Genomic DNA, 27,492 nt, shown 5'->3' with positions numbered 1-27,492 from the left:
TGCCTGCTGCTCCCCATGTTTGCACTCACTCCCTGTCAAATAAATAAAATCTTAAGAAAAAAAAAAAAAAAGACTATTCCTGGATGTTAAAATCTCATCTAAGGTTTGATGCCACAAAAAACTTAAAAGGTAACATGCAAGTTCGGGGATGAAGTCCTGATCCAGATCAACTGTTATTCTTTAATTGTTATCAGCTTTTTCTCTCAAGGCAACCAGTCAGAAAGAACATAGAAAACACGAGTAAAAACTGAATAGCTGAGAAAGCGACAGGAACTACTTAGGATGGGCATTATTACTTCCTTTTAGACTGGTAAACTGAGAACTACGAGAATCGCTTGAGGCAATTCTTAATTGTATACTAAATTTATATATGTGTGTGTGTATATATATATATATATATATATATATATATATATAATTTTTTTTAGATTTTATTTACTGGAGAGGGGGAGAGAGAAAGCACACAAGTGGGGGAAGGTGCAGACGCTTCGATCCCAGGACCCTGAGATCATGACCTGAACTGAAGGCAGATGCTTAACCACCCAGGAACCCGAAATTTTTATATATTTATGTATTATATATAAATTTTTCATAACTTTCTTAGTGTGTCTTTGAAATAGGGGACTATTTCACTTTGTATTGCTATTGTAAAATTATTCTACATGTTTTTTCAATTTTATAATTGGACAGGTGTAATTTTCTAGAAGTCTGGAAAACCAACCATTAACAGAAGCTAAGCTAACATTTTTGCTCTAACATAATCCTTGGAACATTAACAAAATATTTTCTCAAAATACAACTTGAAATTCGTACAGTCTCTGAAGGAACTTTTCTTGTAACACACAAAGCAATGTAAATATAATGAGACCTGATAATGCACTTGGCATGTAACCATAACAGATTAAAACTTTCCTACCGCAATGCAAAAAAACCACCTCAAATTGACCCAATCTGTGAAGTGTTGACTTAGGAAAGAAAGGCCTAGACACCAGAACAGTAAATGCTGGGGTGCCTGGGTGGCTCAGTGGATTAAGCCTTTGCCTTCAGCACAAGTCATGGTCTCAGGGTCCTGGGATCCAGCCCCACATCACACTCTCTGCTAAGCAGGGAGCCTGCTTTCCCCGCTCTCTCTGCCTGCCTCTCTACCTACTTGTGATTTTTCTCTCTCTGTGTCAAATAAATTAATAAAATCTTTAAAAAACAAAAACAAAACAGGAAATGCTTCTTCTCTCCTGTCTAAGGCAGACTATGAAAAAAAAAAGTCAAGTATTTAAAAGATTAAAAAAAAAAGATAAATAAAAAGAGACTTTACCAGATAAAAATGGATTTTTTAAGAGTCCATAAATGCCAAACAGCAGCAGAACAAAGAGAATCAGACGAGTTCCTCTCAGAGAATCTGAAGGAGGAAAAGAAAAAAAAACCCAAATCAAATAACAACAATGACAAATGACACCTTGACGAAAAGCAAGAATTAGGTTATTGACGGTAATCATGTTCCATCAAATGCAATGTTGGAACCTGACATTCTTTTGTATAGTTGCCATGATTTCCTTTCAGCACCCTATTATCAAAAACCTCATGAAGGCCCTCACGCTTCTGTCCTTGACTCTGGTTCTCATTTGAGAAAAGGGAGAGTGTCAACAGGTATTTCCATTTTGACACAGCTTAAGTTACAAATATAACGGAATATAACCAATGGAAAGGTGCATATGTGTTAGAAAAAATATGTGTAACCACTTAAAGGTAGGACTATGACTTCCTTCTAGATATTCTTCCCAAATATGGATGGTGTCTAATCAACCTACCATTGGTTTTTTGAGTTAGGGCTTGAGCTTTCAGAAAACCCTCTGCAAAACCAGTTTTTAAAATGCATCTTGGTGAGCTTCAGGTATATTTTTGGTTTTCATGAGTTTGTCCAAACTCCCAACATCTGATCCCCTGTCCCACAACAGGAACCCCTAAATATACAAACAAGGCATTACTATATAGATAACACTGCCCAATAATATAATGATCACTTACCAAAAAAAAATCCTTTCAAAAATTCTAGAATTTCTAGTTTTTGTTGACCACCAAAAATAAATTACTTAATCAACAGCAAGGAAACTAACCCTGGAACTTACACTTCCATCAGTCAATTAAGAAAGAAACTCTCTGTAAGAACACTATACTGAAAACAGTAGGTCACCTGTGGACTCAGGGTTCTGATGGTTTGATGTTCACACTCCTTTATCTCTACTAGAGGAAAAACCTCATTAATTTATTAAATGTTTATTGAGTACCTTTTACAAACTTGGACTCATATAGGTTGTGAAAATGTAAAGATAAATAACCAATGATCAGAAAGAATGTCCTCAGTCTACTGGGGAGAGATAAACAAATAACTAATTTTTTGAAATCATTTTCATATTATGTTAGAAGGTCTGGGAGCACCGGGGTGGCTCTGTCGGTTAAGCATTCGACTTTCGGTTGTAGGTCGGGGCATCATCTCGGAGTCACGGATCAAGCCCAACATCAGGCTCGAGCTCAGCAAGGAGTCTGCCGAAGATTCTCTCCCCTCTCTTTCCCTCCCCCACCTTGCTCCTCCTCTAGTCGCATGCATTCCCTCTCTCAAGTAAAGAAGATCTTAAAAAGAAAAAAAAAGAGGTTCTAGGTCTGGTGGTAAAATAAATGCTACCTCAGAAGTCAAGAGAGGCATCACAGAGAATAGGATTTCTAAACCACAGGGAACACAAAGCATAAACAATCTGACAGCGCCATGAAATAACAGACCTTAGCAGTCGGGAACGGCAAGCGATCTCGTATGACAGGACTTTAAATGCCAAGAAACAAGCGCAGCAGAGGTTCAGAGGGGGCCATATTTAAAGATGAGAACAGAAAAATGGTTGGCAGAGGCCAAATGGATGCTACAGCAGGAAACTGACAAGAAAGCAGGGGAATACAATTACTACATTAAAACATTTTAGACAGATAGTGGGTTGGTGGCAGTCTGGAGGCTGGACTGAAGGTAACCAGGAGACTAAGGGGTGCCTGGGAGGCTTAGTCAGTTAACCATCCAACTCGACCTCCACTCGGGTCATGACAGCAAGGTCATGAGATCAAGCCTCACCGCTGAGCTCCACGTTTAGTCAGGCTCCACGCTCAGCAGAGTCTGCCTGAGATTCTCTCTCTTCCTCCCCCTACCCCTCCCACCTGCATGCATTCCCATGCACGTGCTCTCAAATAAATTCTTTAAAAAAAATAAATAAAAGCAAGAGACTAAATGATTACTAGAGTCCTTTAGGCAAGAAACTGTTACAGTCTATATCTGCAGTGGAACTAGGGATGAAAAGAGACTGATCTAAGAAATATTTAAAAGACTAGATCAATAGGACCTTAGTGATTAATAGATGTGAGAGGAGAGAAAAGATGAACAAATCAAAGTTGATTACCAGGTTTCTAGCTTGGGCAGATGCTACTCATTAGCACAGAGAACACACAGGTAGGTGTGTAGGGACAAAAAACAAAAGGAGATGTCTAACAGGCCAAAGGAGAGACATGACTGGGACACTCACAAGAGTTGGAAGTGTAATGATTACATAGGTTATTAATCCTTCAGAAAATCAACTGACCAGTAAAAGAAGTCGGACATTGAATGTTCTCATTTTAATAATTTTAAAATGACTGCTTTTTCAAACAACAAAATAATGTCTAATAACTTCACAAATGATGGTGCTATATGCTGTGTCTCCGCCAATCGTTCAGAGGTGGGCTGTAAACGTCGAGTTCTTGATTTCAAACTTTTAAAACCCCGAGACTGTAGGAAAACTGAACGGAACAGTATCAGATTTACTTCTCGTTGCAAATGCTTATAAGAAAAATACCTAGGTGGGGCGCCTGGGTGGCTCAGTGGGTTAAAGCCTCTGCCTTTGGCTCAGGTCATGATCCCAGGGAACTGGGATCGAGCCCTGCATCGGGCTCTCTGCACAGCAGGGAGCCTGCTTCCTCCTCTCTCTCTCTCTGCCTGCCTCTCTGCCTACTTGTGATCTCTGTCTGTCAAATAAATAAATAAATAATCTTTAAAAAAAAAAAAAAAGAAAAATACCTAGGATTCAAAACTGACACCAAGCCCATCATCCTTAGTTTATTATCTCACTTTTTAACATAGTTCTTTGACACTTCACTACCCTGGTAATTAAAGTCATTAAAATGGATTGTATCTGGGGCGCCTGGGTGGCTCAGTGGGTTAAGCCTCTGCCTTCAGCTCAGGTCGTGATCTCAGGGTCCTGGGATCCAGCCCTGCATCAGGCTCTCTGCTCAGCAGAGAGACTGCTTCCCCCTCTCTCTCTGCCTGCCTTTCTGCCTACTTGTGATCTCTCTCTGTCAAATAAATAAAATCTTTTAAAAAATTGTTAAATGTAAAACTACATCTTTTTTTTTTAAAGTATGCATACACATATTTATATAGAGGTAAGAAGAATGAAGGAATATATTCTAAAATACAATGTCTGCACAATGAAAACTGTGGAGTTTTTAAATTTTTATTTATTTATTTGACAGAGAGAGAGCACAAGCAGGCAGAGTAGCAGGCAGAGGGAGAAGCCAGCTCCCCGCTGAGCAAGAAGCCCAATGTGGGGCTTGATGCCAGACCCTGGGATCATGACCTGAGCCAAAGGCAGTCACCCAACCAAGTCACCCAGGTGCTCCGGATTTTTATTTTCTCATCTGTATTTCTCTTTCCAGCATTTTTGGCAGTGAGCATGTATTATTTTTAGGGTGAGAAAGAAACAATAAGCTCTTTTAAAACTACAGAAATAAAATTATTTTAAGATACGTATTTTCTGCCTATTTCTTTGAAAAGCTTTATTTCAATTAGTTATAGCTCTTCTCATTCAAAAATGGATTTAAATTACTAAAAGAAGGTTTGATCTCTTCTCAATGAAAAAGTCCACTTTTTGTATCTTTGCTAACTTCACAGTTTAAATTTAGGCATATTCCATCGGCTAAGCAGCCAGGAATTACAAATGTTTACCATCTTTCACAGCATAACATGTGTAAGGGTTCTGTGAGCCCAGTTAAGCCTGCCTACGGTACACAAAATACTTTCACCATCTCTACCAACATCAGGTAGCACTAACTCTCCATCCAGCTGATGATAAATCTCCTAAAATTGAATCTTCTTGATACAAACTTCTTGAACTTCAGTTTTAAAGGATTTAATACTGTTTCCAACAGGCCAAGTCAGACTTCTTTTTCGAACAACCGGTAGGATTCCTCCAGATGTAAGCTAGGATGCAATAGGAAGTTACCCAAGTAAGAGGGTGGAAAGCTATCAGAAGAGAGGAAGGAAAGGGACAAAGGCAGGGAAGGAGTAGCTTTTGTTTTATAGAACCGACAATTCCAGCCAAGGAGACATGATGTTTCCCCTGGGAGCCCCTTGCCAGGTGTGTCTCCCTGAAGCCCCTCTGAGCTGTCCTGAAGTTACCTTTAGCACATGATAATGCCAAGATCCCCTAGAGGCTGAGTTTCCCACCATTTTTTTGAACATACAATGTGTGCACTAGCATGCTGACACGCTGGGCCTGAGCGACTGACTTGAAGTGCTCCCTGCCCCGCCCCTAACACACCGAATAAAAGCTTCCCTCTAGGGGGCGCCTGGGTGGCTCAGTGGGTTAAGCCGCTGCCTCCGGCTCAGGTCATGATCTCAGGGTCCTGGGATCGAGTCCCACGTCGGGCTCTCTGCTCAGCAAGAAGCCTGCTTCCCTCTCTCTCTCTCTCTGCCTGCCTCTCCGTCTGCTTGTGATCTCTCTCTGTCGAATAAATAAATAAAATCTTTAAAAAAAAAAAAAAAAGCTTCCCTCTACTAACCCCACAGAGAGCCATCTGTCCCCTTACTTGTGAGAAGTAATAAAGTCCTTTGTTTTCAACAGTTCCTTGAGTTGTGTTCAACTTGATGCATCTCAAGTGGCAAACCCCCTGAGTTTGGTTACACGGACACTGTCATATTGGTAAATAACATTTCCATGCATCTGGCTGGTCAAACCAGAAACATTTCTTTCCATCATCCGTCATATCCAATCTCTCATTAAATTCTACTCCTTGTACAAAACAAAACAAACCAAAAAAACCCCTAACTTGTGGGGCGCCTGGGTGGCTCAGTTGGTGAAGCGACTGCCTTTAGCTCAGGTCATGAACCCAGGGTCCTGGGATGGAGCCCCACATCTGGCTCCTTGCTCAGCAGGGAGCCTGCTTCTCTCTCCGTCTACCTCCTACTCCACCTGCTTGTGCTCTCTCTGTCAAATAAATTAAAATTCTAAAAAACAAAAAAACAAAAAACAAAACCTAACTCATCCCCTTCTTTCCATAACCATTGCCCCCACTTTAGTGGTGCTTGATTCCCCTCCAGGATTACTGCAATAACATCCTTTACTGAAAACACCTCCACTCTTGCCCTTCTAATTCTCCACAGAAGCCAGAGTGATCTACTGAAAGGGTAAATCTGATCATGGCATTCTGTGCTTAAAGACATCCAATGGTTCCCAATACACTTAAAATGAAATCCAAAGTCCCATCTTATTAGGGGTGCTTGGGTGGCTCAGTTGGATAGGCAGACAGTTAAGCATCTGCCTTCAGCTCAGGTCACGATCCCAGGGTCTTGGGATGGAGCCCTGGATTGGATCAAGCCCTGCCTCCAATGGCCGGGCTCCCTACTCAACTCCCTGCTTAGGGGGTGTCTGCTTCTCTTTCTTCCTCTGTCCCTCCCCCTCTCTCTCACTCTTTCTCAAATAAATATATAAAATCTTTTTTTTAAAAAAAGGTAAGTTACCTTATTATAACTTCCTCTATGATTTGCCTCACTGCTTCTCCCTCACCTCATTTCTGTCATCACACCATTTAATCACTACACACTAATCACCAATTAATCACTAGCCACACTGGCCTTATTTTTGTTCCTCCAATCAGCTAAGCTCTTCCTTATCTCAGGACCTGCAGATATCCTTGCAGATACTTGGGATAACTGTTTACTTCCATTCACTCTTTACCTGGCTAACTCCCATTCCATTTTTCTTCACATGTCCATCAAGATTCCACATTTGTTTTCTCTACCTGACAGGCACATTACTGATGCTCAATAAATAACTAATCACTTCATATTCAATTTTCCAGCCAGTACTAGCCAAAAACAAAACAAACAAACAAACAAAAAACCAAGAGAGTGGGGTTACACAAAGGAACGTAATTATACGTTCCTGAAACTTAAAAGTGTTAAAATTATTTTAAAATCTAAATATGTCCAAAACCTGTTTATTTGCAAAACTGAGAACTCCAAAAAAAACCAAAAAAAAACAAAAACAAACAAACAAACAAAAAAACTATCAAAATGTTGCCATCCAAAAGAGATGATTAAATGAACCAAGGACAAAACATTGTCACAAGTGATTACTCCTGAAAGAAGATAATTAAGAGCCCTGGGAATCTTTTTTTTCTGCCCTATCTTTTGCTTTATGAAAAAAATGGGACAGGGGCTAAACAAAAATAGTAACGCAAGCAGTCAATAACTTAAAAATGTGTTTATTAGTCTTTTCTGGCCGAAAGAAAGAAAAAAAAAAGCAAGCAAGCAAGCATTCGTGATACTCAAATTATTACAACACGTTTGAGTTAAATTCCATTTAAAAAGGAAAGAAAGAATCGGGTATCGCGGTTGTTACAGTAACTCTCCGGAGAGGTGATAAGATAGAAAACATTACTTGCTCCCTTTACGTCTAAGGCAAAGGCGTTTCCATCCTCACTCCGCACCCCCCACCCCAGAATGTCCGGCGCTGAACAATGCCTAATGGATTCTCTAGTAAAAATTTCACGCTATCAACTCGATCAACCAAGGTCTCCATCATATCGATCTCTGCTACAGCGTCCGCCTTCTACTCTCAGCGTAGCCGCTGATCCCGTCTCAATCCTAGGACTCGCTTTGGGTAGATCGCTTCCCTCCTAGGATCCCAAACGAGAAACAGCTTCTACAGAAGCAAACGGCAAACAGCCGCGGGCAAGAAGGGAGGAAAAAAGGACCGATGCCGGACTCACCTAGGGCTGCACCGCACTCCACAGGGAAAACATCTCCGGGCTCTCAGCTACCTCGCCAGCCTGCCGAAAGTGCCCCTCTGTCCACGGCTCGGCGGGGAGGTGCTGAGCCCTTCTTTCCTTTTCTTTCCCCCTCTCCCCTTAGCCCTTACTCTCCCTAGAAACAGAAAACGGCTTCTGCTTCTCACAGCGGCTGCAACGACAGACAATCTGTCCCGGAAGCTAAGGTTCCAACGCACCAGTACTTCCGGGGCGGGTGGGCAATGCTCTGGGCGGACGTCTGCCGCCTCCCTTTTCCCGGACTGACGTATCTCCAGCCGCAGCGGAGGTCTCCTGGCCCCTAAACTAGCTGATGTTCGTTCACGTTGAATGATACAAGTGCGGGATCCCCAAGCTCTCTGGCCGTATTTCTTCCTTAAAGGGCGACGGCATCGAACCTCTTAAATCTTTCTTTGTAAACCGAATTTACCAAACCTTCCAATATATTCTCCTTTTCCCACGGGGCCGTAAGGTACGATAAACTCTTTTGCTACAGTTTGGTGCTCTTTATCTTCCCCACAATAAATCGAAAATTCTTCCTGTTGGCTCTAATCCGCTTCAGTCCGGCAAGTTACATCGTGTTTGTATGTCGGATGACAGGGCCAGCCACCGGCTTCTTGCTCATCCAGTTTCTCCACATTCTCTGATTTGCACTAGCCAGACCGAACTGGCTGACATTTCCCGCCAGGGTGCGAGGTCGCGAAGGAGTAAAAACCAAACAAAGCAAAAGTGAGACGAGGGCAGGGTCCCGTCAACCTCGATTGGAGGTCGGGAGAAACCTCGGTTCCGTGATCGAGATTCCAGTCCGAGTAGCCCCTTTCTCTTGTAGGCCAAAGACTGTCCGTGCCCCGCACCCCCCCCCCCCCGCATTATTACAAATGAAGTGATTGGGCCGCGTCCCCAACCCTCGAATAGTCTGTGGTTGGTTGGAGAATTTCCCAAGGTCCCCTGCCGCGCTTACAAAGCAGAGATGACAGGGGCGGGGCTCTGCTGGGGGCGGGGCTGCGCTGGGCTCCGCGCGGCGAGCGCCACAACGCGATGGCGTCACTGACGGCCGAGTGCGTGGGCGGGGTCTTACTTTGAACTCAGTTGGCGGGAGTTGTGGCTCCGAAAGGGGCCTTGGCTGATGCTGCAGGCTTCTATCCGGACTGGTTTACGATGGAGCCCACTGCGGGAAGCGAGAAGGAGAGTGACGGAGACGCGCTTACAGGGGAGTGCGGGAATAGGATCCCAGTGCCACGACCTCCCTCCATTGAGGAATTCACCATAGTGAAGCCCATTAGCCGTGGCGCCTTTGGGAAGGTGTATCTCGGGCAGAAAGGCGGCAAGTTGTACGCAGTGAAGGTAAGAAGTGGGGGAGAAAAGAAAGGGAAAGAGTCCGGACCTTCGGCCCTCTTTCCTGCCTCCGGGTTGGCCAGGCCCCAGGGCCGCAGGAGCCTATAGAGCGCTGTGACATGACTTCTTGGGGCGACTTGACCGCCGGCAGGCTGGGTGTCTCGCCTCTGCCCCGCCCTTCCTTTCACTCCGCCGATGGCTTAGGAGAAGCCAGGATTTCTGAATCATGTTTACCATCCTGATCTTTACCGGGATTAAGTAGGAAACATTAAATTTGAAACAATTATTTAAAGACTGAAACATGTTAGAACATCTCACTCCTTTATCCTTGCAGCAGCCTAAGTGTCTCAGTCAGTTGAGCGCTCAGGTCTTGATCCCGGAGTCCTGGGAGTCCCGGGATGGAGCCGCATATCCCTTCGCTCCTCTTCAAGCCTTACCTGACCTTTCAGACCCACTCCATTGAAATTAATTCTTCCTTGCTTCATATGTTCCACCAATTTTTTGCTTTTCTTTCTACTCTGTTTCCTAATCAGTCATTATCAGTTGTCGAAATAAAAATACCAATTCATTTTTTCGATGAATATTTGTTGAGTATCCCCTTTGTGTGTAGGGTCTAGGGTCCAGTGTTGCACAAAAACGAACATGCCTTCACAGAGCTTCCAATCTAGTGGAATGACAGGTAAAATCATGTTACAGACTGGCTTTGTCGATTTCCCTCAGTTTTCTTATGGAAAGTATATAAGGCTGGAATTTATAGTGTATTAATTATACACATTAATATTGATTTTATTACTCTTAATGAGTCCCTGGAAGAAATATGTCTTTTAATCTTTCTGACAAGTGATCTCAATGTTACTGGCCAGTTTAGTGCTCCAATCTTAATATAGATTATATTACAGTTTTGCTTCTGTACCAGTTACCTGGCAACTTGAAAAGAGTAGTTTGTTATTTTCTGTAAGACTGTATTTGAGATTGTTAACTTTCAGTAGTTTTAACTATTAAGGTTTTTTTCCTGGGCGAACAAACTTCCAATATTCTTCCTCTTTCTGATTCAATTCCCATCCATCAAAGAATCAGAAGTTAAAGAAAATTTATTAGCTCCTAATTATCTGTGCCTAGGTTCCTGATTATCTGGGGGCTTATTAGGAACATTACTACCTTTGAATTTGTTATAAGACTAGTAGAATGGAACTATTTTTCTACAAATATGTAGGGCACTAGGGGAGCATGTGTTTACTTCTTTTTCCTTCTCAAAAGGGATGCGATGCCACTTGATGCTAAAATAAGCTGTTCTCTGAAGAAATGTTAGTTCTGTTTACCATATTAGCTCTTTTTCTGACCGGTTCCTGAGGGCAATGACGAGGACATCTATGTTCTTTCTATCTCTGGTTGTTTTCACAAAGGCAATTCTGAAACCTGAGAACACTCTTGTAATAAAAAAATAAAATGAATATATTGTTATGTTGTCTACCATAGGTTGTCAAAAAAGCAGATATGATCAACAAAAATATGACTCATCAGGTACAAGCTGAGAGGGATGCCTTAGCCCTAAGCAAAAGTCCTTTCATTGTCCATTTGTACTATTCACTACAGTCAGCAAACAATGTCTACTTGGTAAGTAATTAATTTTACATTTTTTTCATCATTTAGCAATCACCAAATTCATTGAATTAAGAATACAGTTGAGGTGGTAGCACTTGGCTGGCTCATCCAGTAGAGCATCCAACCCTTGATCTCAGGGTTGTGAATTCAAGCCCCTCATTGGGTGTAGAGAGTACTTAAAAATAATGTTTTAAAGATTATTTATTTATTTATTTCACAGAGAGAGAGAGAGAGGGATCACAAATAGGCGAAGAGACAGGTGGCGGGGAGGGGGGGGAACAGGCTCCCTGCTGAGCAGAGAGCCTGATGCGGGGCTCCATCCCAGGACCCTGAGATCATGACCTGAGCTGAAAGCAGAGGCTCAACCCCCTGAGCCACCCAGGCACCCCCAAAATAAATTTTTAAGGCGTGCATCAGTGGCTCAGTGGGTTAAGCGTCTGCCTTCGGCTCAGGTCATGATCCCAGGGTCCTGGGTTCAAGCCCCACATCATACTCCCTGCTCAGTAGAGAACCTGCTTCTCTTTCTCCCTATGCCTGCTGCTCCCTCTGCTTGTGCGCTTTCTCTCCCTCTTTCTCTATGTCAAATAAATAAGTAAATCTTTAAAAATATATATTAAAAAAAAAAAAGAATACAGTCTCTGTGTTTAGAGTACTTGGGTTTGAATTACAACTTTTGCACTTACTAGCTTTATGACTCTGGCCAAGTTCCCGTAACTTCGTATGGGCCAGTGTTCTATGGAGAAAAAGAGCTAATAGAGTGTGTGTGTGTGTGTGTGTGTGTGTAGGGTGGAGATTTAAGGAATTGTTCTATGGGATTGTCATGGTTGGCAAGTCTGTAATCTTGCAGTGTAAACCAGCAGACTGTAGACCCAGGGAATAGTTGATGTTGTAACTCAGGACTGAAAGCAGTGTAGAAGCAGAATTTCTCCTACTTGGGGTGGGGTAGGGATAGGGAGTATGGAGGACAACACCTTGATCTTTTTTTCTTTTAATGCTTTCAACTGACTGGATGGGGCCCACCTAGATTATGGAGGGTCATCAGCTTTTACTTAAAGTATACCTAAACGTGGGGCGTCTGGGTGGCTCAGTGGGTTAAAGCATCTGCCTTCAGCTCAGGTCATGATCCCAGGGTCCTGGGATAGGGCTCTCTGCTTGGCGGGGAACCTGCTTCTCCTTCCTCCCCTCTCTCTGCCTGCCTCTCTGCCTACTTGTGATCTCTGTCTGTCAAATAAATAAATAAAATCTTTAAAAAAAGAAAAAAGTATACCTAAATGTTAATCTCATCTAAAACTCAACTTTAGAGCAACAATTAGGTTCGTGTTTCACCAAGTCTCTGAGTACTATGGATTAGCCAAATGGGTACATAAAATTAAATGTCCCATGTTAGTTTCCTCATCTGTGAAATGGAGATTAATAATAGCACCTACCTCAGAGGTTGTTATGAAATTTTAATAGGTAAATATAAAGGATATAGAATAGTATCTGACAAATAGTGCTAGACAAATAGTGCTAACAATATTTGGTAAGTAAAGGACATATACTAGGAATACTATAAAGTTTGGTGTATAATAAGGCAAGTATTGGGAAGTGGTGGGTTTTGAGCATGCGGACTTTGAGAGTTGCTTGTTTGTCATTTCTAATGAAGAATTTGCGGGAGCGAGAATTGGTGAGGATATTTTAACTACAAATTGTAGAGATCTGACTCCTGAGGTAGTCTGTGGATTAAATGTTTAGCGTCTCCAATAGCTTCTGTTCAGTATGCACAAATGGTTTTCTACGGATGGTTGGGCCTTAGGATGTAGTTTTTTGGCCCTGAATTTGTAATTTATGAACAGAATGTTCATTTCATCATAATTGATTTGCCTTCAGGAGTGGAATACCTTTATCCTTGATATGCTAAAGCTCTCTGTAAGTCTGTGGAACATAACTGTGGGACACTTCAACTTTTTGCTGTATCAAAAGCTTGAAACTGAACAGAACATGATATCCAGCTTCAAGCTGTACACCTGAAAATTCAGGATAGATTATAAAAATAGAGTCTAAAACTCTTGGGTACCTGGTGGTTAAATCCATTTTTAGTCTTTCAGTAAATCTGTGAGTATATTTAGACTGACCTTAAATGTGGCTTCAAAGATTTAATGGGAAGACTAGAAAACTTTGGAGAATAAGAAGTTTTTCTAGGACAATGGTGAGCACTTGTTTTACATTTGGACTAATTCAGGATCAATAAAAGTTTTTTTACACAGTTTAAGTACATGAACTATGATCATATTGTACTATTGTTCTATACTGGTGACCTCATCCTTTCTAATGGCTACACAGAATTACATGGATTTATTAAGGAATTCCATAATTTTTATAACAAATGCCCTATTAATGAGTTGGTTTGGGTTCTTTGACTATTCTAAACAACACTCAAAAAAAAAGAAAAAAAGCCACTCCAACGAATAGCTTAGTATGAATGATAGTAGCTGGTTGTAATGACCTTCTCTGTAAGCGACAAGAGCTGGCAATACTGTGGGGAAGGATATTGGAGCAAAGATACAAAGTTGTATTGAGGGAATTCACCCTCAGGACAACATTAAGGGCAGCCCTTCAGGAGACCCCCTAGGTTCTAAGAAACCCAGAAATGTGGGTCTACTTTTTATAGGACGATTCACTGTCTGAGAGTGTTGAACAAAGAAGAGTAGTAGTAAGAAGGTGAAAACCAAATACTATAAGAATAATTGACTTTCCATTTTTTTAAGCCTGTGGTAAGCCAAACCTAGCCCACTGTTTCTGCACAGCCTGTGAGCTGAGAATAGTTTTGGCATTTTTTAAATGTTGAAAAAAATCGAAGGAAGAATAATACTTTGTGATAAGTGAAAACTATATGAAATTTGAATTTCAGTGACTAAATACATCTTATTGGAAGACAGCCACATTCTTTGTTTACTTATTGTAAATGGTTGCTGCTCTTGGGCTACAACAGAAGATTGAGGTAGTTGCCACACAGACCATATGGCTTGCAAAGCCTAAAATATTTACTATCTGGCTCTTCACAGAGAAAGAAGGAATTGCCACTGAGTTGCCCAGGTGCCCCTCGTTTGCTTTAACATATAACATTATGTATTTAATATTTTCAAAATAACAATATCGATATTGTTTTACTAACACTAAAACAACTAGAGTCAATTTAGGAGTTTTTTTCCTCTTCTTTTTGTCCTTGGTATATCGTATCAAAATTCTGGATTTTGAAGTCACTTGAAATCTCCTTTGTTGTGAAACTTGAGATGGTGCTAGGGTCATTTGTTCCCCTTTTGTATCATAGATTTCTACTTTAAAAAAGGAATCCATAAAAAAAAGAAAAAGAAAAAAGAAAGGATGAATCCCCAAGTTTTGTAGCAACATGGACGGGACTGGAAGAGATGATGCTGAGTGAAATAAGTCAAGCAGAGAGAGTCAATTATCATATGGTTTCACTTATTTGTGGAGCATAACAAATAGCATGGAGGACAAGGGGAGATGGAGAGGAGAAGGGAGTTGAGGGAAATTGGAAGGGGAGGTGAACCATGAGAGACTATGGACTCTGAAAAACGATCTGAGAATTTTGAAGGGGTGGGGGGTGGGAGGTTGGGGGCACCAGGTGGTGGGTATTGTAGAGGGCACTGATTGCATGGAGCACTGGGTGTGGTGCAAAAATAATGAATACTGTTATGCTGAAAAAATAAAAAATTAATAAAAAAAAAAAGGAATCCATAAAAGTACTAGAAGAAGGAGGGGCGCCTGGGTGGCTCAGTGGGTTAAGCCTCTGTCTTCAGCTCAGGTCATGATCCCAGGTTCCTAAGATCAAGCCCCACATCAGGCTCTCTGCTCAGCAGAGGGCCTGCTTCCCCCTCTCTCTCTGCCTGCCTCTCTCCCTACTTATGATCTCTCTCTCTCTCTCTCTCTCTCTCAACTAAATAAATAAAATCTTAAAAAAAAAAAAAAAGTACTAGAAGAAGGGGGCACCTGGATGGCTCAGTCAGTTAAGCTTCTATCTTCCACTCAGGTCATGATCCCAAGGTCCTGGGATTGAGCTCCTTGCTCAGTGGGGAGTCTGCTTCTCCCTTTCCCCCTACCCCTGTTCATACTCTCTCTCTCACTCACTCTCATGTGCTCTCACCAATAAATAATATAAAATCTTTCCCAAAAAAAGTACTAGAAGGAAACTGATGTGAATGTTTTTGTAATCATAAATTGATATAGGTCTTACTAAGTACAAAATAAAACATTTTGATACAAAATACCATTTACATAGTCAAATAACAAGTCTGGAGAAAATATTGTTCAGAAAAATACAGAAAAGTCTAATTTTACTACTATGTAAACAGATTTTATACATCAATAAGAAAGAATTAAATACCCGAGTAGTAAAATGGGCAAAGAATAGAAGTGATTCACAAAAGACACATGAAAGACCAAAAATAGGAGCACCTGGCTGGCTCAGTCAGTGGAACATGTGATTCTTGATCTAGGGGTTGTGGGGTCAAGCCCCACAATGGGTGTAGGGATTACTTTAAAATCTTAAAAAAAAAAAGTGTAAAGATCCGAAATCTCCCTACAAGTGAATAAACATCTAAACAAGTCCTTTTGTTCTTAGATTGACAAAGAGAAAAAGGATCAGTAATTATTGTTGACGAGGACATAAGAAACATTCTCATGAGCTCAAGTGCAGTATGTTTACTTATTTATTTACCTACTACTGAATTATAAACTCTTTCAGTGAAGAGACATTTTATTCTTGCTTATATTTCCAGTGCTAGCACTGTGTGTAGCACAGACTTGGGGCTTAGTAAATGTTTTGTTTTGTTTTTTTCGTCAGAGAGATCGGGAGAGAGAGCAAGCACAGGCAGACAGAATGGCAGGCAGAGGCAGAGGGAGAAGCAGGCTCCCTGCCAAGCAAGGAGCCCGATGTGGGACTCGATCCCAGGACGCTGGGATCATGACCTGAGCTGAAGGCAGCTGCTTAACCAACTGAGCCACCCAGGCGTCCCCTTAGTAAATGTTTTAATGATTGATGTCATCAACAAAAACTAATAGACTAATAGACTAATCTCTATATACCAGGGAAACTACTGACCTAAAGAGGAAAGAAAGGACTTTGTTTTATGAAGGTCTTACTAGGCAGTATTTTATATCTTAAAACCATACAGATTTTTAAGAATAATGACAGTGCATGTAAAAGGAATAGTAGAGCTTTGCAACCACCTAGCAATATTGGAGTCAGACAAGAATCATCTGCGGTCACATGATGCTAAGATCAGTGCTTGAAATTTGTTGGGAAACAGGTTATTTACATACACTCAACATATTTGCTCCATTACTTCTTAATTACCGGGGGTTAAAAAAAAGGACTTCATTGGAGAAATCTGGAAGTCACCACCTGAACTAAGTGATCAAAGTCAACATCCCCAGTAATGGAACATGCTGACAGTAGTTGTCTCATCTGGTGGGAGTGTCTCTAAGAACGAGTCGACATTACTTACCTAGAATTCCTGCCAAAAATGCAAACCTGAATTGAATAGTGAGGAAATAATCAGATGTCAGGAAAGACTGCCCCCCTCAACAAGGCAGAAATCTGTCCCAGTTTAAAGGAGGCTAAAGAGATGTGATAACTAAATGCCATGGAGGTCCTGGCTAGGGCAGGCTGGTAAGAAGTCTAATCAAGGACATTTGTTGAGATACTCAGAGAAATTTGAATACAGACTATCAATTAGATAAGAGTATTAGTATTAAATTCCTTGAATTTTATTATGCTATAGTTAGGTAAGAATATTCTTGTCAAGAGATACATGACGCAGAATTTTGTGGCGACAGGTCATGATCTCTTCAACTTTATTCTCCGGTTATTTAGCAAAAACTTTAAAGCTATAAACATCATTTGTTAATGTTGCCACACTTTGAAACTCTTTAGTCTGAATAAAAATCATGCATTTAAGATATTTTTGCTAATAATCATGTTCCTTTGTTTATTATGTAATATAATTATGTTATTAAACACTTATTTTATATTCATACATGTGGAGAGGAAGAAAGCAAATGAGCAAAATGCTCACAGTGATGAATCTAGATGAAGAGTACATGGGACTGTTCTTATGCCTTTCTGTGAGTCTGAATTTTTATTCAGATTAAGCAGTTCAAATTCAATTAAAAAAAAGATATGGCAACTTGGGGTGCCTGGATGGCTCAGTGGTTAAAGCCTCTGCCTTCGGCTCAGGTCATGGTCCTGGGGTCGAGCCTCGCATCGGGCTTTCTGCTCAGCAAGGAGCCTGCTTCCCCCTCTCTCTCTGCCTGCCTCTCAGCCTACTTGTGATCTCTCTGTCAAATAAATAAATAAAATCTTAAAAAAAAAAAAAGATATGGCAACATGAGCAAACTTGGTATTAATGTGTACTGAGTAAGATCAAGAAAATGTGTCTGTTCCAGAGCCATGCTAAAAATAGATAACTATAGTACCCAAAAATGTTTTTAAGGTAATCAAATCATATTGTTTTTATTTTATAACATTTGTATTCCTTTTTGATAGGTAATGGAATATCTGATTGGTGGTGATGTCAAGTCTCTCCTACATATATATGGTTATTTTGATGAAGAGATGGCCGTGAAATATATTTCTGAAGTAGCCTTGGCTCTAGACTATCTTCACAGACATGGAATCATCCACAGGTAAAGACAGACTTTTCTAAGTATAAATCTTTTGCCTTTTACAAACTATTAGTTAAAACTGCAGATAATCAAATTATGTATTAAATATTTGAGTTTGAAATATTTGCATAAGCATTTGCCCATGTAAAGTTTGGTAGTAACTAGTGTGAGTTTAAAAATTCCATCAACGGGGGCGCCTGGGTGGCTCAGTGGGTTAAGCTGCTGCCTTCGGCTCAGGTCATGATCTCCAAGTCCTGGGATCGAGCCCCGCATCGGGCTCTCTGCTCAGTGGGGAGCCTGCTTCCTCCTCTCTCTGCCTGCCTCTCTGCCTGCTTGTGATCTCTCTGTCAAATAAATAAATAAAATCTTTAAAAAAAAAATAAATAAAAATAAAAATTCCATCAACTTGAGGCACCTTTGTGACTCAGTGGGGTAAGCATCTGCCTTCAGCTCAGGTCATGATCCCAGGGTCCTGGAAACGAGCCCCACGTTAGGCTCCAGCTCAGTGGGGAGTCTCCTTCTCCCTCTCCCTCTGCACCTCCTCCTGCTCGTGCTCTCTCTCTCTTTCTCTCATAAATAAATAATTTTTTTTAAGATTTTATTTATTTATGTATTCGACAGAGAGAGAGATCACAAGTAGGCAGAGAGGCAGGCAGAGAGAGAGAGAGGGAAGCAGGCTCCTTGCTGAGCAGAGAGCCCGATGCAGGACTTGATCCTAGGACCCTGAGATCATGACCTGAGCCGAAGGCAGCAGCTTAACCCACTGAGCCACCCAGGTGCCCAAATAAAATCTTTTTTAAAGAGTAAATAAAAGCACTAAGTTTTTTAAAAATGTATAAATTCCATCAATTCTTGTTTTCATCTCCCCTCCCTGTGCTTTGAATATGTTGCTTTGAACATGGGGACACCATTTTGTTGTGAAGAATATTGAATCTTTTTTCCACCCCCTTACCATCATACAGAAGTGTTATATTTTGGGGTGCCTAGGTGGCTCAGTTGTTAAGCGTCTGCCTTTGGCTCAGGTCGTGATATCTGTATTCTGGGATCAAGCCCCTCATCGGGCTCCCTGCTCAGTGAGCCTGCTTCTCTCTCTGCCTCTGCCTGTTGCTCCCCTGCTGTTCTCTCTCTCTCTCTTTCCTTCAAATAAATAAAATCGTAAAAAATAAATTTATTTATTTAAATAAAAAGTGCTATATTTTATAATGCCAACTGATTTGCAATGTTTTACTCTGTGCAAAGGAAGTCATGTTCTAAGTGGCTCTTTTCTATTAAGGTTTAATCATACCCTCCATGAAAGAGGTAAATATGATTTTGGTGTAGCCTGAGGTTTTTTTAATCTAATGAGGTTTATTTGTTATAATGGACTATCTACTGAATAATGCCAAAGATAATCTAGTATTAAACCGATTAACTTTCTCGTTGGTTCAAATATACAGAAGATAATTTACTTTTGAGAGTTGTTTTTTGTACTCTCAAAGCCAATAGTAAGTGCCTTGTTTTAGTGAAAATAAATAGAGTTTGAGTCTTCTGAAATTTCTGGGTTTTCTACACCAACACTAGCTCTTCTTTAATTGTCTACTATTTGTTTTCTGTTTGTGCAGGGATTTGAAACCAGACAATATGCTTATTTCTAATGAAGGTCATATTAAACTAACAGATTTTGGCCTTTCCAAAGTTACTTTGAATAGAGGTAAGAAAAATAGCAGGTAAGTACATTTTTAAAAACCCAACAACTACTTGCTATTAACTTACACAATTTTGTTCGTTTATAATGCTAAAATTTGATGATTATTTATTCCAAAAAAGACTAGAAAGGTATAATGGTATTTCCTTTAATTGAAGATGAAAAATGAAAAAAAAGGGGGCACGTGGGTGGCTCAGTGGGTTAAGCATCTGCCTTTGGCTCGGGTCTTGATCTCAGGGTCCTAGGATTGGGCCTGTGTCAGGCTCTCTGCTTGGTGGGGAGCCTGCTTCCCCTCTCTCTCTCTGCCTGCCTCTCTCCCTACTTGTGATCTCTGCCTGTCAATAAATAAATAAAATCTTTTAAAAAAAAGAAAAATGGGGGGAAAAAAGGATGAGAAATGGAAATAATCATTCCTAAATCATCAAGGACATTCAAAGTTCTTTGGATCTTCAAAGAGGAACTCAAAATTTCTGTTCTTCTGACTTTGTGTCTACTGAAACTGGTTTGACCAATTAAACATCAATAAAGTGACTAAAATAACTATAAAATGACAATGATACCTACAGAACTTATTCAAACTGACAGAACCACCACCAAGACCTTGATAAACAAGGGCAAAGAAAATGAACACAATTCACACACACACGTATATGGGAGTATATTAATTTCACTCTCGGTAATGAAAGAAATGCTAATTTAAAAATAATAAATTAGTCATTTCACTGTTAAACTAGGCAAAAAAAGAAAAAAAAAAAGAGAGAGAGAGGGAGAGAGAACTGAAGATCTAAAATTAATGAGACTGCAAAACCACAGTTAGTTTTTCCAGAAACATTGTAAATTAGCACAGTGCTTTCCAAAGGTTATCTACCAATGTGTTTTAAGAAACAAAAGAGTTGGGGCGCCTGGGTGGCTCAGTGGGTTGAGCGTTTGCCTTCAGCTCGGGTCATGGTCCCAGGCTCCTGGGATCGAGCCCCGCATCAGGCTTCCTGCTCGGCGGGGAATTTGCTTCTCCCTCTCCCTCTGCCTGTCTCCCTGCTTGTGCTCTGTCTCTCTCTCAAATCAATAAATAAAATCTTTAAAAAATAATAATAATAAAAGGAAAAAGAAACAAAAGAGTATAGGATGCCTGGGTGGCTCAGTTGGTTAAGCAACTGCCTTCAGATTGGGTCATGATCCTAGAGTCCTGGGATAGAGTCCGTTGTCGGGCTCCCCGCTCAGCAGGGAGTCTGTTTCTCCCTCTGACCATCCCCCTGTCATACTCTCTCTCTTGCTCTTGCTCTCACTCTCACTCTCAAATAAATAAATAAAATTAAGAATTTAAGAAAAGAAACAAAAGAGTTTTAATTCTTTTTGACCCAATTAGTCTTAGAATTTTTCTAAGGGAATTGTTCAAGAAAACAAAATATAGGAATAAAACTTTGTAGCAACATTGTTTCTAATAGGGAGAAACTAGAAATTACTTAAGTTTATCATAGAAACATCTCCATGTTTCTATGAGAGCTTACTGACTTGGCAGCATATTAAATTATTAAAATGGTAGCAGATAGAAATAAATGAACAGGAGAGCACAAAATTGGGCTTTTAATTATAAACCACAGGATTATAATTATTTGAAAATAAATACACACCTATAATTTCTTTATTTGGAAGTACACATTTCAAAAGTTTTGAATACCTAAGAATTTTCATTTAGTTTGATAAAATTTGACCTGAGCTAATGGGGGCTATTTATGGTTTTTATTAGTCCCATTTGACGTAACTGCTCAGATTCTTCACAGCAGTAATAATAATATTTGAGTACAGGTGGCTAGATGAGATGCCACTAGAGATGTTCCTTACTATACAGCATACTGGATATTTACCCAAAGAAAACAAAAGTACTAATTTGAAAAGATAAGGTGCATCCTTATGTTGATTACAGCAGTATTTCCAATAGCCAAGATAGGGAAGAAATCCAAGCATCCATCAATAGATGAATTGATAAAGAAGATGTGGTGTGCAGACACACACACTAGGATATTACTCAGCCATAAAAAAGAATGAGGCCTTGTCATTTGTGACAACATGGGCAGACCTAGAGGGTATTATGCTAAGTGAAAGAAATCATCCAGAAAGACAAGTACCCTATGATTTCATTTATATCATGGAACCTAAAAACCAAAACAGACAAACAAAAAAGTGGAGACAGACCCATTAATACAGAGAACAAACTGATGATTGTGGGAGAGAAAAGGCAAAAGGGCAAAATGGGTGAACGGGAGTAGGAGACATAGGCTTCCATTATGGAATTATTCCAGTTATGGATATATATTCCAGATTATTCCAGTTATGGAGTAAGTCATGAGGATGAAAAGTACAGGATAGTGAATATAGACAATAATATTGTAATAGTATGGTATGGTGACAGATAGTAGCTATACTTGTGGCAAACATGGTATAACATATAGAGTTGTTGAATCACTAGGTTGTGCACCGGAAACCAAGGTAAAATTATGTGTCATATCTCAATAAAAAAACAAAAAAAAACTAAAAATTTCACTATATATTCATCACCTTACCTTTCTAAAATCTAAACATTTTTAAATTGTGAGGCAAATCTAACCCCCTGGGTTTCAGATAAGATACTGTAAAAGTCATAAATCCGATAAATTTTGTGTTATGGTGATAGAACAGTTTAATATTTTTTATTTTATTTTTTTCCTATCTGATAATTTATTTAAAATTTGGCTCCCATAGGGAACCTGGTTGGCTCAGTTGGTAGAGCACGCAACTCTTGATCTTGGGGTCATGAGTTCAGTCCCCACACTGAGTAGTAGATGAAAAATAAAAATAATGAAAATTAAAATAAAATAAAATTTGCCTCCCAAATAATTCTCTATTTGTATTAATATAAATAGTAGTATGACAAACGTCTTAAGTATACAGATTCCGAATTTAGTTTTTGTCTTTTTTGTTTGATAGTGTTAAGAAATTCATAATATAAAATTTACCATTTTTAAAAAAGTATACAGTTCAGTAGTATTAACTATATTTACACTGCTGTGCAACAGATCTCTAGAACTTTTTCATCTTGCAAAACTGAAACGCTATATCCTAAATTCCCCTCCCCCCAGCCCCAGCAACCACAATTCTTTTTTCTGTATCTGTGAGTTTGATTACTTTAGGTACCTCATATAAGTAGAATTATAGATTATTTGTCATTTTGTGACTGACTTATATCACTTAGCATAATGTCCTCAAGTTTCATCCACATCACAGCAGGTAACAAGATTTCCTTCTTTTTAAAGGCTGAATAACATTCCGTTATTTGTATATATGCCACTTTTTTAATCTATTTATGTATTAGTGGACGTTTGGGTTGCTTCTCCTGACTACTGTGAATTATGCAATGAACATGAGCGTATAAATCTCTCTTATAGACCCTGCTCTCAGTTCTTACCTATATATAGTTGGTAGTGGAATTCCTGGGTCATATAGTGATTCTATTTTTAATTTTTTGAGGAGCCTCTATTGTGTTTTTCATAGTGGCTCCACATAGTGGAGGATACTGATCCTGGGGTTGTGAGTTCAATCCCCACATTAAGTGTAGAGATTAGTTAAAAATAAAATCTTTAGAGATGCCTGGGTGGCTCAGTCGTTAACCATCTGCCTTCAGCTCAGGTCATGGTTCCAAGGTCCTGGGATGGAGCCCTGCATCAGTCTCCCTGCTCAACAGGGGGCCTACTTCTCCCTCTCCCATTCCCCCTGCTTGTGTTCCCTCTCTCACTCTCTCTCTCTGTCAAAAAAATAAATAAAATCTTTAAAAATAATAAAATAAAATCCTTTTTTAAAAAAGTCTGACACCACATAGAATATCACACTTTTCCTACCTTTGTGGGGGGTGGGGTTGTGTGATTATTTTTTCAATTATTTTTTAAGGAGCACCTGGATGGCTCAGTCAGTTGGGCATCTGCCTTCAGCTCAGGTCATGATCCCAGGGTCCTGGGTTTGAGCCTCAAATAAGGCTCCCTGCTCACCACTCCTTCTGCCTGCCACTCCCCCTGCTTGTGCATTCTCTGTCTCTCTCTGTCAAGTAAATAAAAAAAAATCTTGAAGTAAACAAATAAATATATATATAAAGTTTTAATGTAATCTCTATACCCACGTAGGGCTCTAATTCATGACCCAGAGACCAGGAGTCGCATGCTCTACTGCCTGAGCCAGCCAGCACCCACCATTTTTGATATCTAAAGAAAACAGTACCTTATGTGTGAATGTTGAATTATTTTACAAAGTTATGTGCTGAAACTGATAAAAATTCTGTATCAATTTATATCTTGACCTATACTTGCACATGTTCACAGGGGAGCCCATAATTTGTACTAATTCCTTAAATAGATTGTGATGTTGAAATTTAATTTATATTCCTAATATTCCTTCTTAATTTTTCTTACCACATCCTCTTCTAGTATTTGATTTATCAAGAATTATTTTGTTGCCAGTTAGATAATACTCTTGTTTGTGACTGAGTACTCCCTAATTTAGGTCATTACACTGTGTTCTATTCATTCCAGAGCAAGACTCTGTTCTATCAAAGTTTCATGATTTTAATCAGTTGCTTTTTTTAAATAGGGAAAAATTTATTTTTTATTTTTTTTTTTTTACCCCTTTCATCCATTTCTCCTGTCCCCAGCTCTTGCTTCTGGCATCTACCAGTCTGTTCTTTGTACCTGTAAGCTTAGTTTTGTTTTGTTTTTTAAGATTCCATATATAATTGAGATCATAAAATATTTGTCTTTCTGCTTGGTTGTGTATTTTTATACTGTGGCATGGTAGCTTCTCTGGATATGTTCATCTTACATACGCCAGTATTATACATATTGTGGGGGACAAAGTTCAGAACAGATGATTTTCGACTAGTAAGTCAATGACATTGAAATTTTTGAAGAATTTCATATAGTTTTCTTTCCATACACAGACATCAATATGATGGATATCCTTACAACACCATCAATGGCTAAACCTAGACAAGATTACTCAAGAACCCCAGGACAAGTGTTATCTCTCATCAGCTCTTTGGGATTTGTAAGTACTTGATTAGAAAAAAAAGTCACATAACATGCCCTTTCATGATTGCCGTTTAAAATTTAATCCTTTTTTAAAATAAATGTTCAAAATAAATATAAGTATCAAGCATGTTGAGTTACTTTAACATTATCTACTTAGGTGGTATAACAGTTTATGTATTTAGGTGGTATTTTTGTAGAGGTAAATCTTAGCATTTGTTTTTGTTTTTCTCTCTTTAATAGTACACACCAGTTGCAGAAAAAAACAAAGACTCTGCAAATATTCTTTCAACCCATGTATCTGAAACATCGCAGCTTTCTCAAGGACTAGTTTGTCCTATGTCTGTAGATCACAGGGATGCTACTCCTTACTCTAGCAAACTGCTAAATTCATGTGAGTATTAAAGAAAAAGTAGTTTATTCCATTAAATGTGTCTTTTGAGGAAAAAAGTGTTTTTGATTTTTAAATTTCTAGTATGGGTATGAAATACAAATACTTGAACAATCTGTGGCATTCCTATATTTCCTCATGTAAATGCCATTTTTGACACCGATTGTTACAGATCTTTTTTTTTTTTTAATAAAGATTTTATTTTTATTTTAAGTAATCTCTATACCTAACATGGGCCTGGAATTTACAACCCCAAGATCAAGAGTCACATGCTCAACTGACTGAACCAGCCTGGTGCTTAAAGACTTAAAGACTTAGATCTTTAAGTCAATACATTAAAATCCCTAGCTAATGAGAGATCCTTCCGTTAGCTCGATATTAGAATGATCATTGGGTTGGTTTCATTGTACTGGGTCTATGGAAATCTTTATGTAGAGAATATATATATATATATATATATATATATATATGTAATATTTTGTGTCTGTCTTTATAAAATTATTTCCAAAAGACTTTGAAATAAAATAGTTGAAGTAAAGATAAAATTTTTCATTAGGACACAATAAAAAACAGACGTTAAGTAATAGAGGAAGAGAATGGGACATCTGGAGAGCACTTAACTTCACCTTTCATAACTTAGCAATGGTGGATGATTTAGTTCCCTGCACTTGATGTTCTTTATCTTGGGAATGTGAATAATGATGCTTTGAGGAGCAATTAGTGTTACATGTTTTCATAGATGTTACCTCATTTTCAGTTTGGCCCTCAAATCTGCCCATATCCAGGATGTCTCACTTATAAATGAGAAAACTAATGTTTGAAAATGTTTAGTTATACACTAGTAAGTGAGTAAGCCAAGTCCTGATTGCAACTACAATTTTCTGTCCACTGACCCTTTCTTCCAAAGTCGTTGAGTCTTAATTCTTCTGTCAAAATCACTTCTGTGGAAATCAAAATGGCTGAAAAACATATATATCTTTGATAAATACAAAACTACTAAAATACAGAATATGCAGGCGTTACTATAGCCTTACTCTTAAGTGAAAATAATTGCATCTCCCTTAGTCATTTTTTTTTAATCTAGTCAGAAGTCAACCAGGGCAAGGCACTGTGCTGGTCACCCAGTGGATATCAAGATGAGTAAGAGAGGTCCTTGCCTCAGAAGGGCTTGTAATTCTGTGTTGATTACATGTGTAAAGGAATAACAATAGCAAGCCTCTACAATAAAATCATAAGAAGAATACTGTGATACAACACAGAAAGTGTTAAATGCTAACTGGGAAAATCAGGAATGGTTCTCAGTAAAGATATAGCAGTAGCTCCAAGTGTATTGGAAAAGGGCATTTAGGTAGAGGCATGAGCAAAGGCACAGACACTTGGAAGTATTCCATCTTCAGATAATGGGGACTAAATGTGTAATGTGAGAATGGGAAGCATGTGCAATGGGAAAGGAAGCTTAGCACGTAGATGGGCAAGGATCAAGTGTCATTACAGGGAATCTAGAAACTGTAGGGAATCATCAAAAGTCCCAAAGAGGGGCGCCTGGGTGGCTCAGATGGTTAAGCATCTGCCTTTGGCTCAGGTCATGATCCCAGGGTCCTGGGATTGAGTTCCACATTGGGCTCCCTGCTCAGCAAGGAGCCACTTCTCCCTTCTCCCTCTGCCCCTGCTTGTGATCTCTCTCTGTCAAATAAATAAAATCTTAAAATACACACACACACACAATTTCCAAAGGAAGGAATGGTCTGATCATATCACTGATCCAGGAAGAACTCTTTAGCCAATATACAGTATGCACGTGGCATTGGGGTAGAAACAAATTTCCATATTACTAGAGGGAGGCAAGCTGAGCAGTTTAGTCAAATATCAAGGTCAGTGTCCAATGAGTTTCAGGAATTTCATTGAGAGGGTTTATGTACCAAAAAAAAACGTTGTTCTGGATGGCCACTGAAATTCTATTTCTAGTTTTCAAGTTCCAAGATTCATTAAATCAAAAAACTGTAGGAATTTACTTGAAATTAAAGTCATGTGTTCACCCTCTTAGGGAAAGAAAAAACAAGATAAACATATACTTTTATATACATAGAAAATCTATATATGCACGTATTCTTATCTTTCGTAAAAGCATAATTGCCTGTTTTGTCTCATAAGTTCAGGAACAACAGTTGTTAGCATCATTACGTATCATACACACGTATCGTGTGGGTGCTGCTGCTTTCTTGTCCTGGCTTGCTGTTAGCAATTCACTGTTACGTGTCTTACCCAGTAGTATAAAACATCCCTTATGGATGTGGATAATTCATACTTGTGAGCACATAATCCTCAATATTAGAATAAAGCTATGTTTTTTTATTTGAGAGAGTGAGAGAGAGCGCACACAGGCAGGAGGGGCAGAGAGAGGGAGAGCGCGTCTCAAGAAGACTCCGTGCTAAGCGTGGAGCCCGACACGAGGTCGATCTCACAATCCTGAGATAGGACCTGAGCAGAAAGCAAGAGTCACACCCTTAACTGATTGCACCACCCAGGTGCCCCTAAAGCAATGGTTTTAATTAAATACAAATTGAACTGAGTAAATTTAGTCACATTCCAATCTTATATCATAGCTGGATATAGCATATCAATAATGTTCTCTTATCAAGAAGAGTTTCTAAGTGGATAATGGATTTCTTCCTAAT

At 39.4% G+C, this 27,492-nt stretch overlaps 1 protein-coding gene and 1 pseudogene across 2 annotated transcripts in view; one reads left to right on the top strand and one right to left on the bottom strand.

Annotated features, from left to right (window-relative positions):
- The window catches only part of LOC125107626 (ATP-dependent zinc metalloprotease YME1L1-like), a 29,543-nt pseudogene extending 25,368 nt beyond the window's left edge, over positions 1-4,175 (bottom strand).
- Positions 4,176-9,104: 4,929 nt separating this feature from the next.
- Positions 9,105-27,492, top strand: part of LOC125107625 (serine/threonine-protein kinase greatwall) — a 32,395-nt gene continuing 14,007 nt past the window's right edge. The window contains exons 1-6 of one of the 2 annotated variants that reach the window (XM_047742909.1): positions 9,105-9,438; positions 10,906-11,043; positions 17,579-17,718; positions 19,299-19,387; positions 24,339-24,445; positions 24,670-24,820. In XM_047742909.1, the coding sequence (XP_047598865.1) occupies positions 9,253-9,438; positions 10,906-11,043; positions 17,579-17,718; positions 19,299-19,387; positions 24,339-24,445; positions 24,670-24,820 (811 nt within the window). In that variant the 5' untranslated portion in view covers positions 9,105-9,252. The remainder of the gene's footprint in view (positions 9,439-10,905; positions 11,044-17,578; positions 17,719-19,298; positions 19,388-24,338; positions 24,446-24,669; positions 24,821-27,492) is intronic. The other variant, XM_047742907.1, reaches the window with a different exon arrangement.

This window comes from Lutra lutra, chromosome 8 (genome assembly GCF_902655055.1).
Source record: "Lutra lutra chromosome 8, mLutLut1.2, whole genome shotgun sequence".
Lineage (NCBI taxonomy): Eukaryota > Metazoa > Chordata > Mammalia > Carnivora > Mustelidae > Lutra > Lutra lutra.
This window is presented reverse-complemented; position numbering and strand designations above follow the sequence as displayed.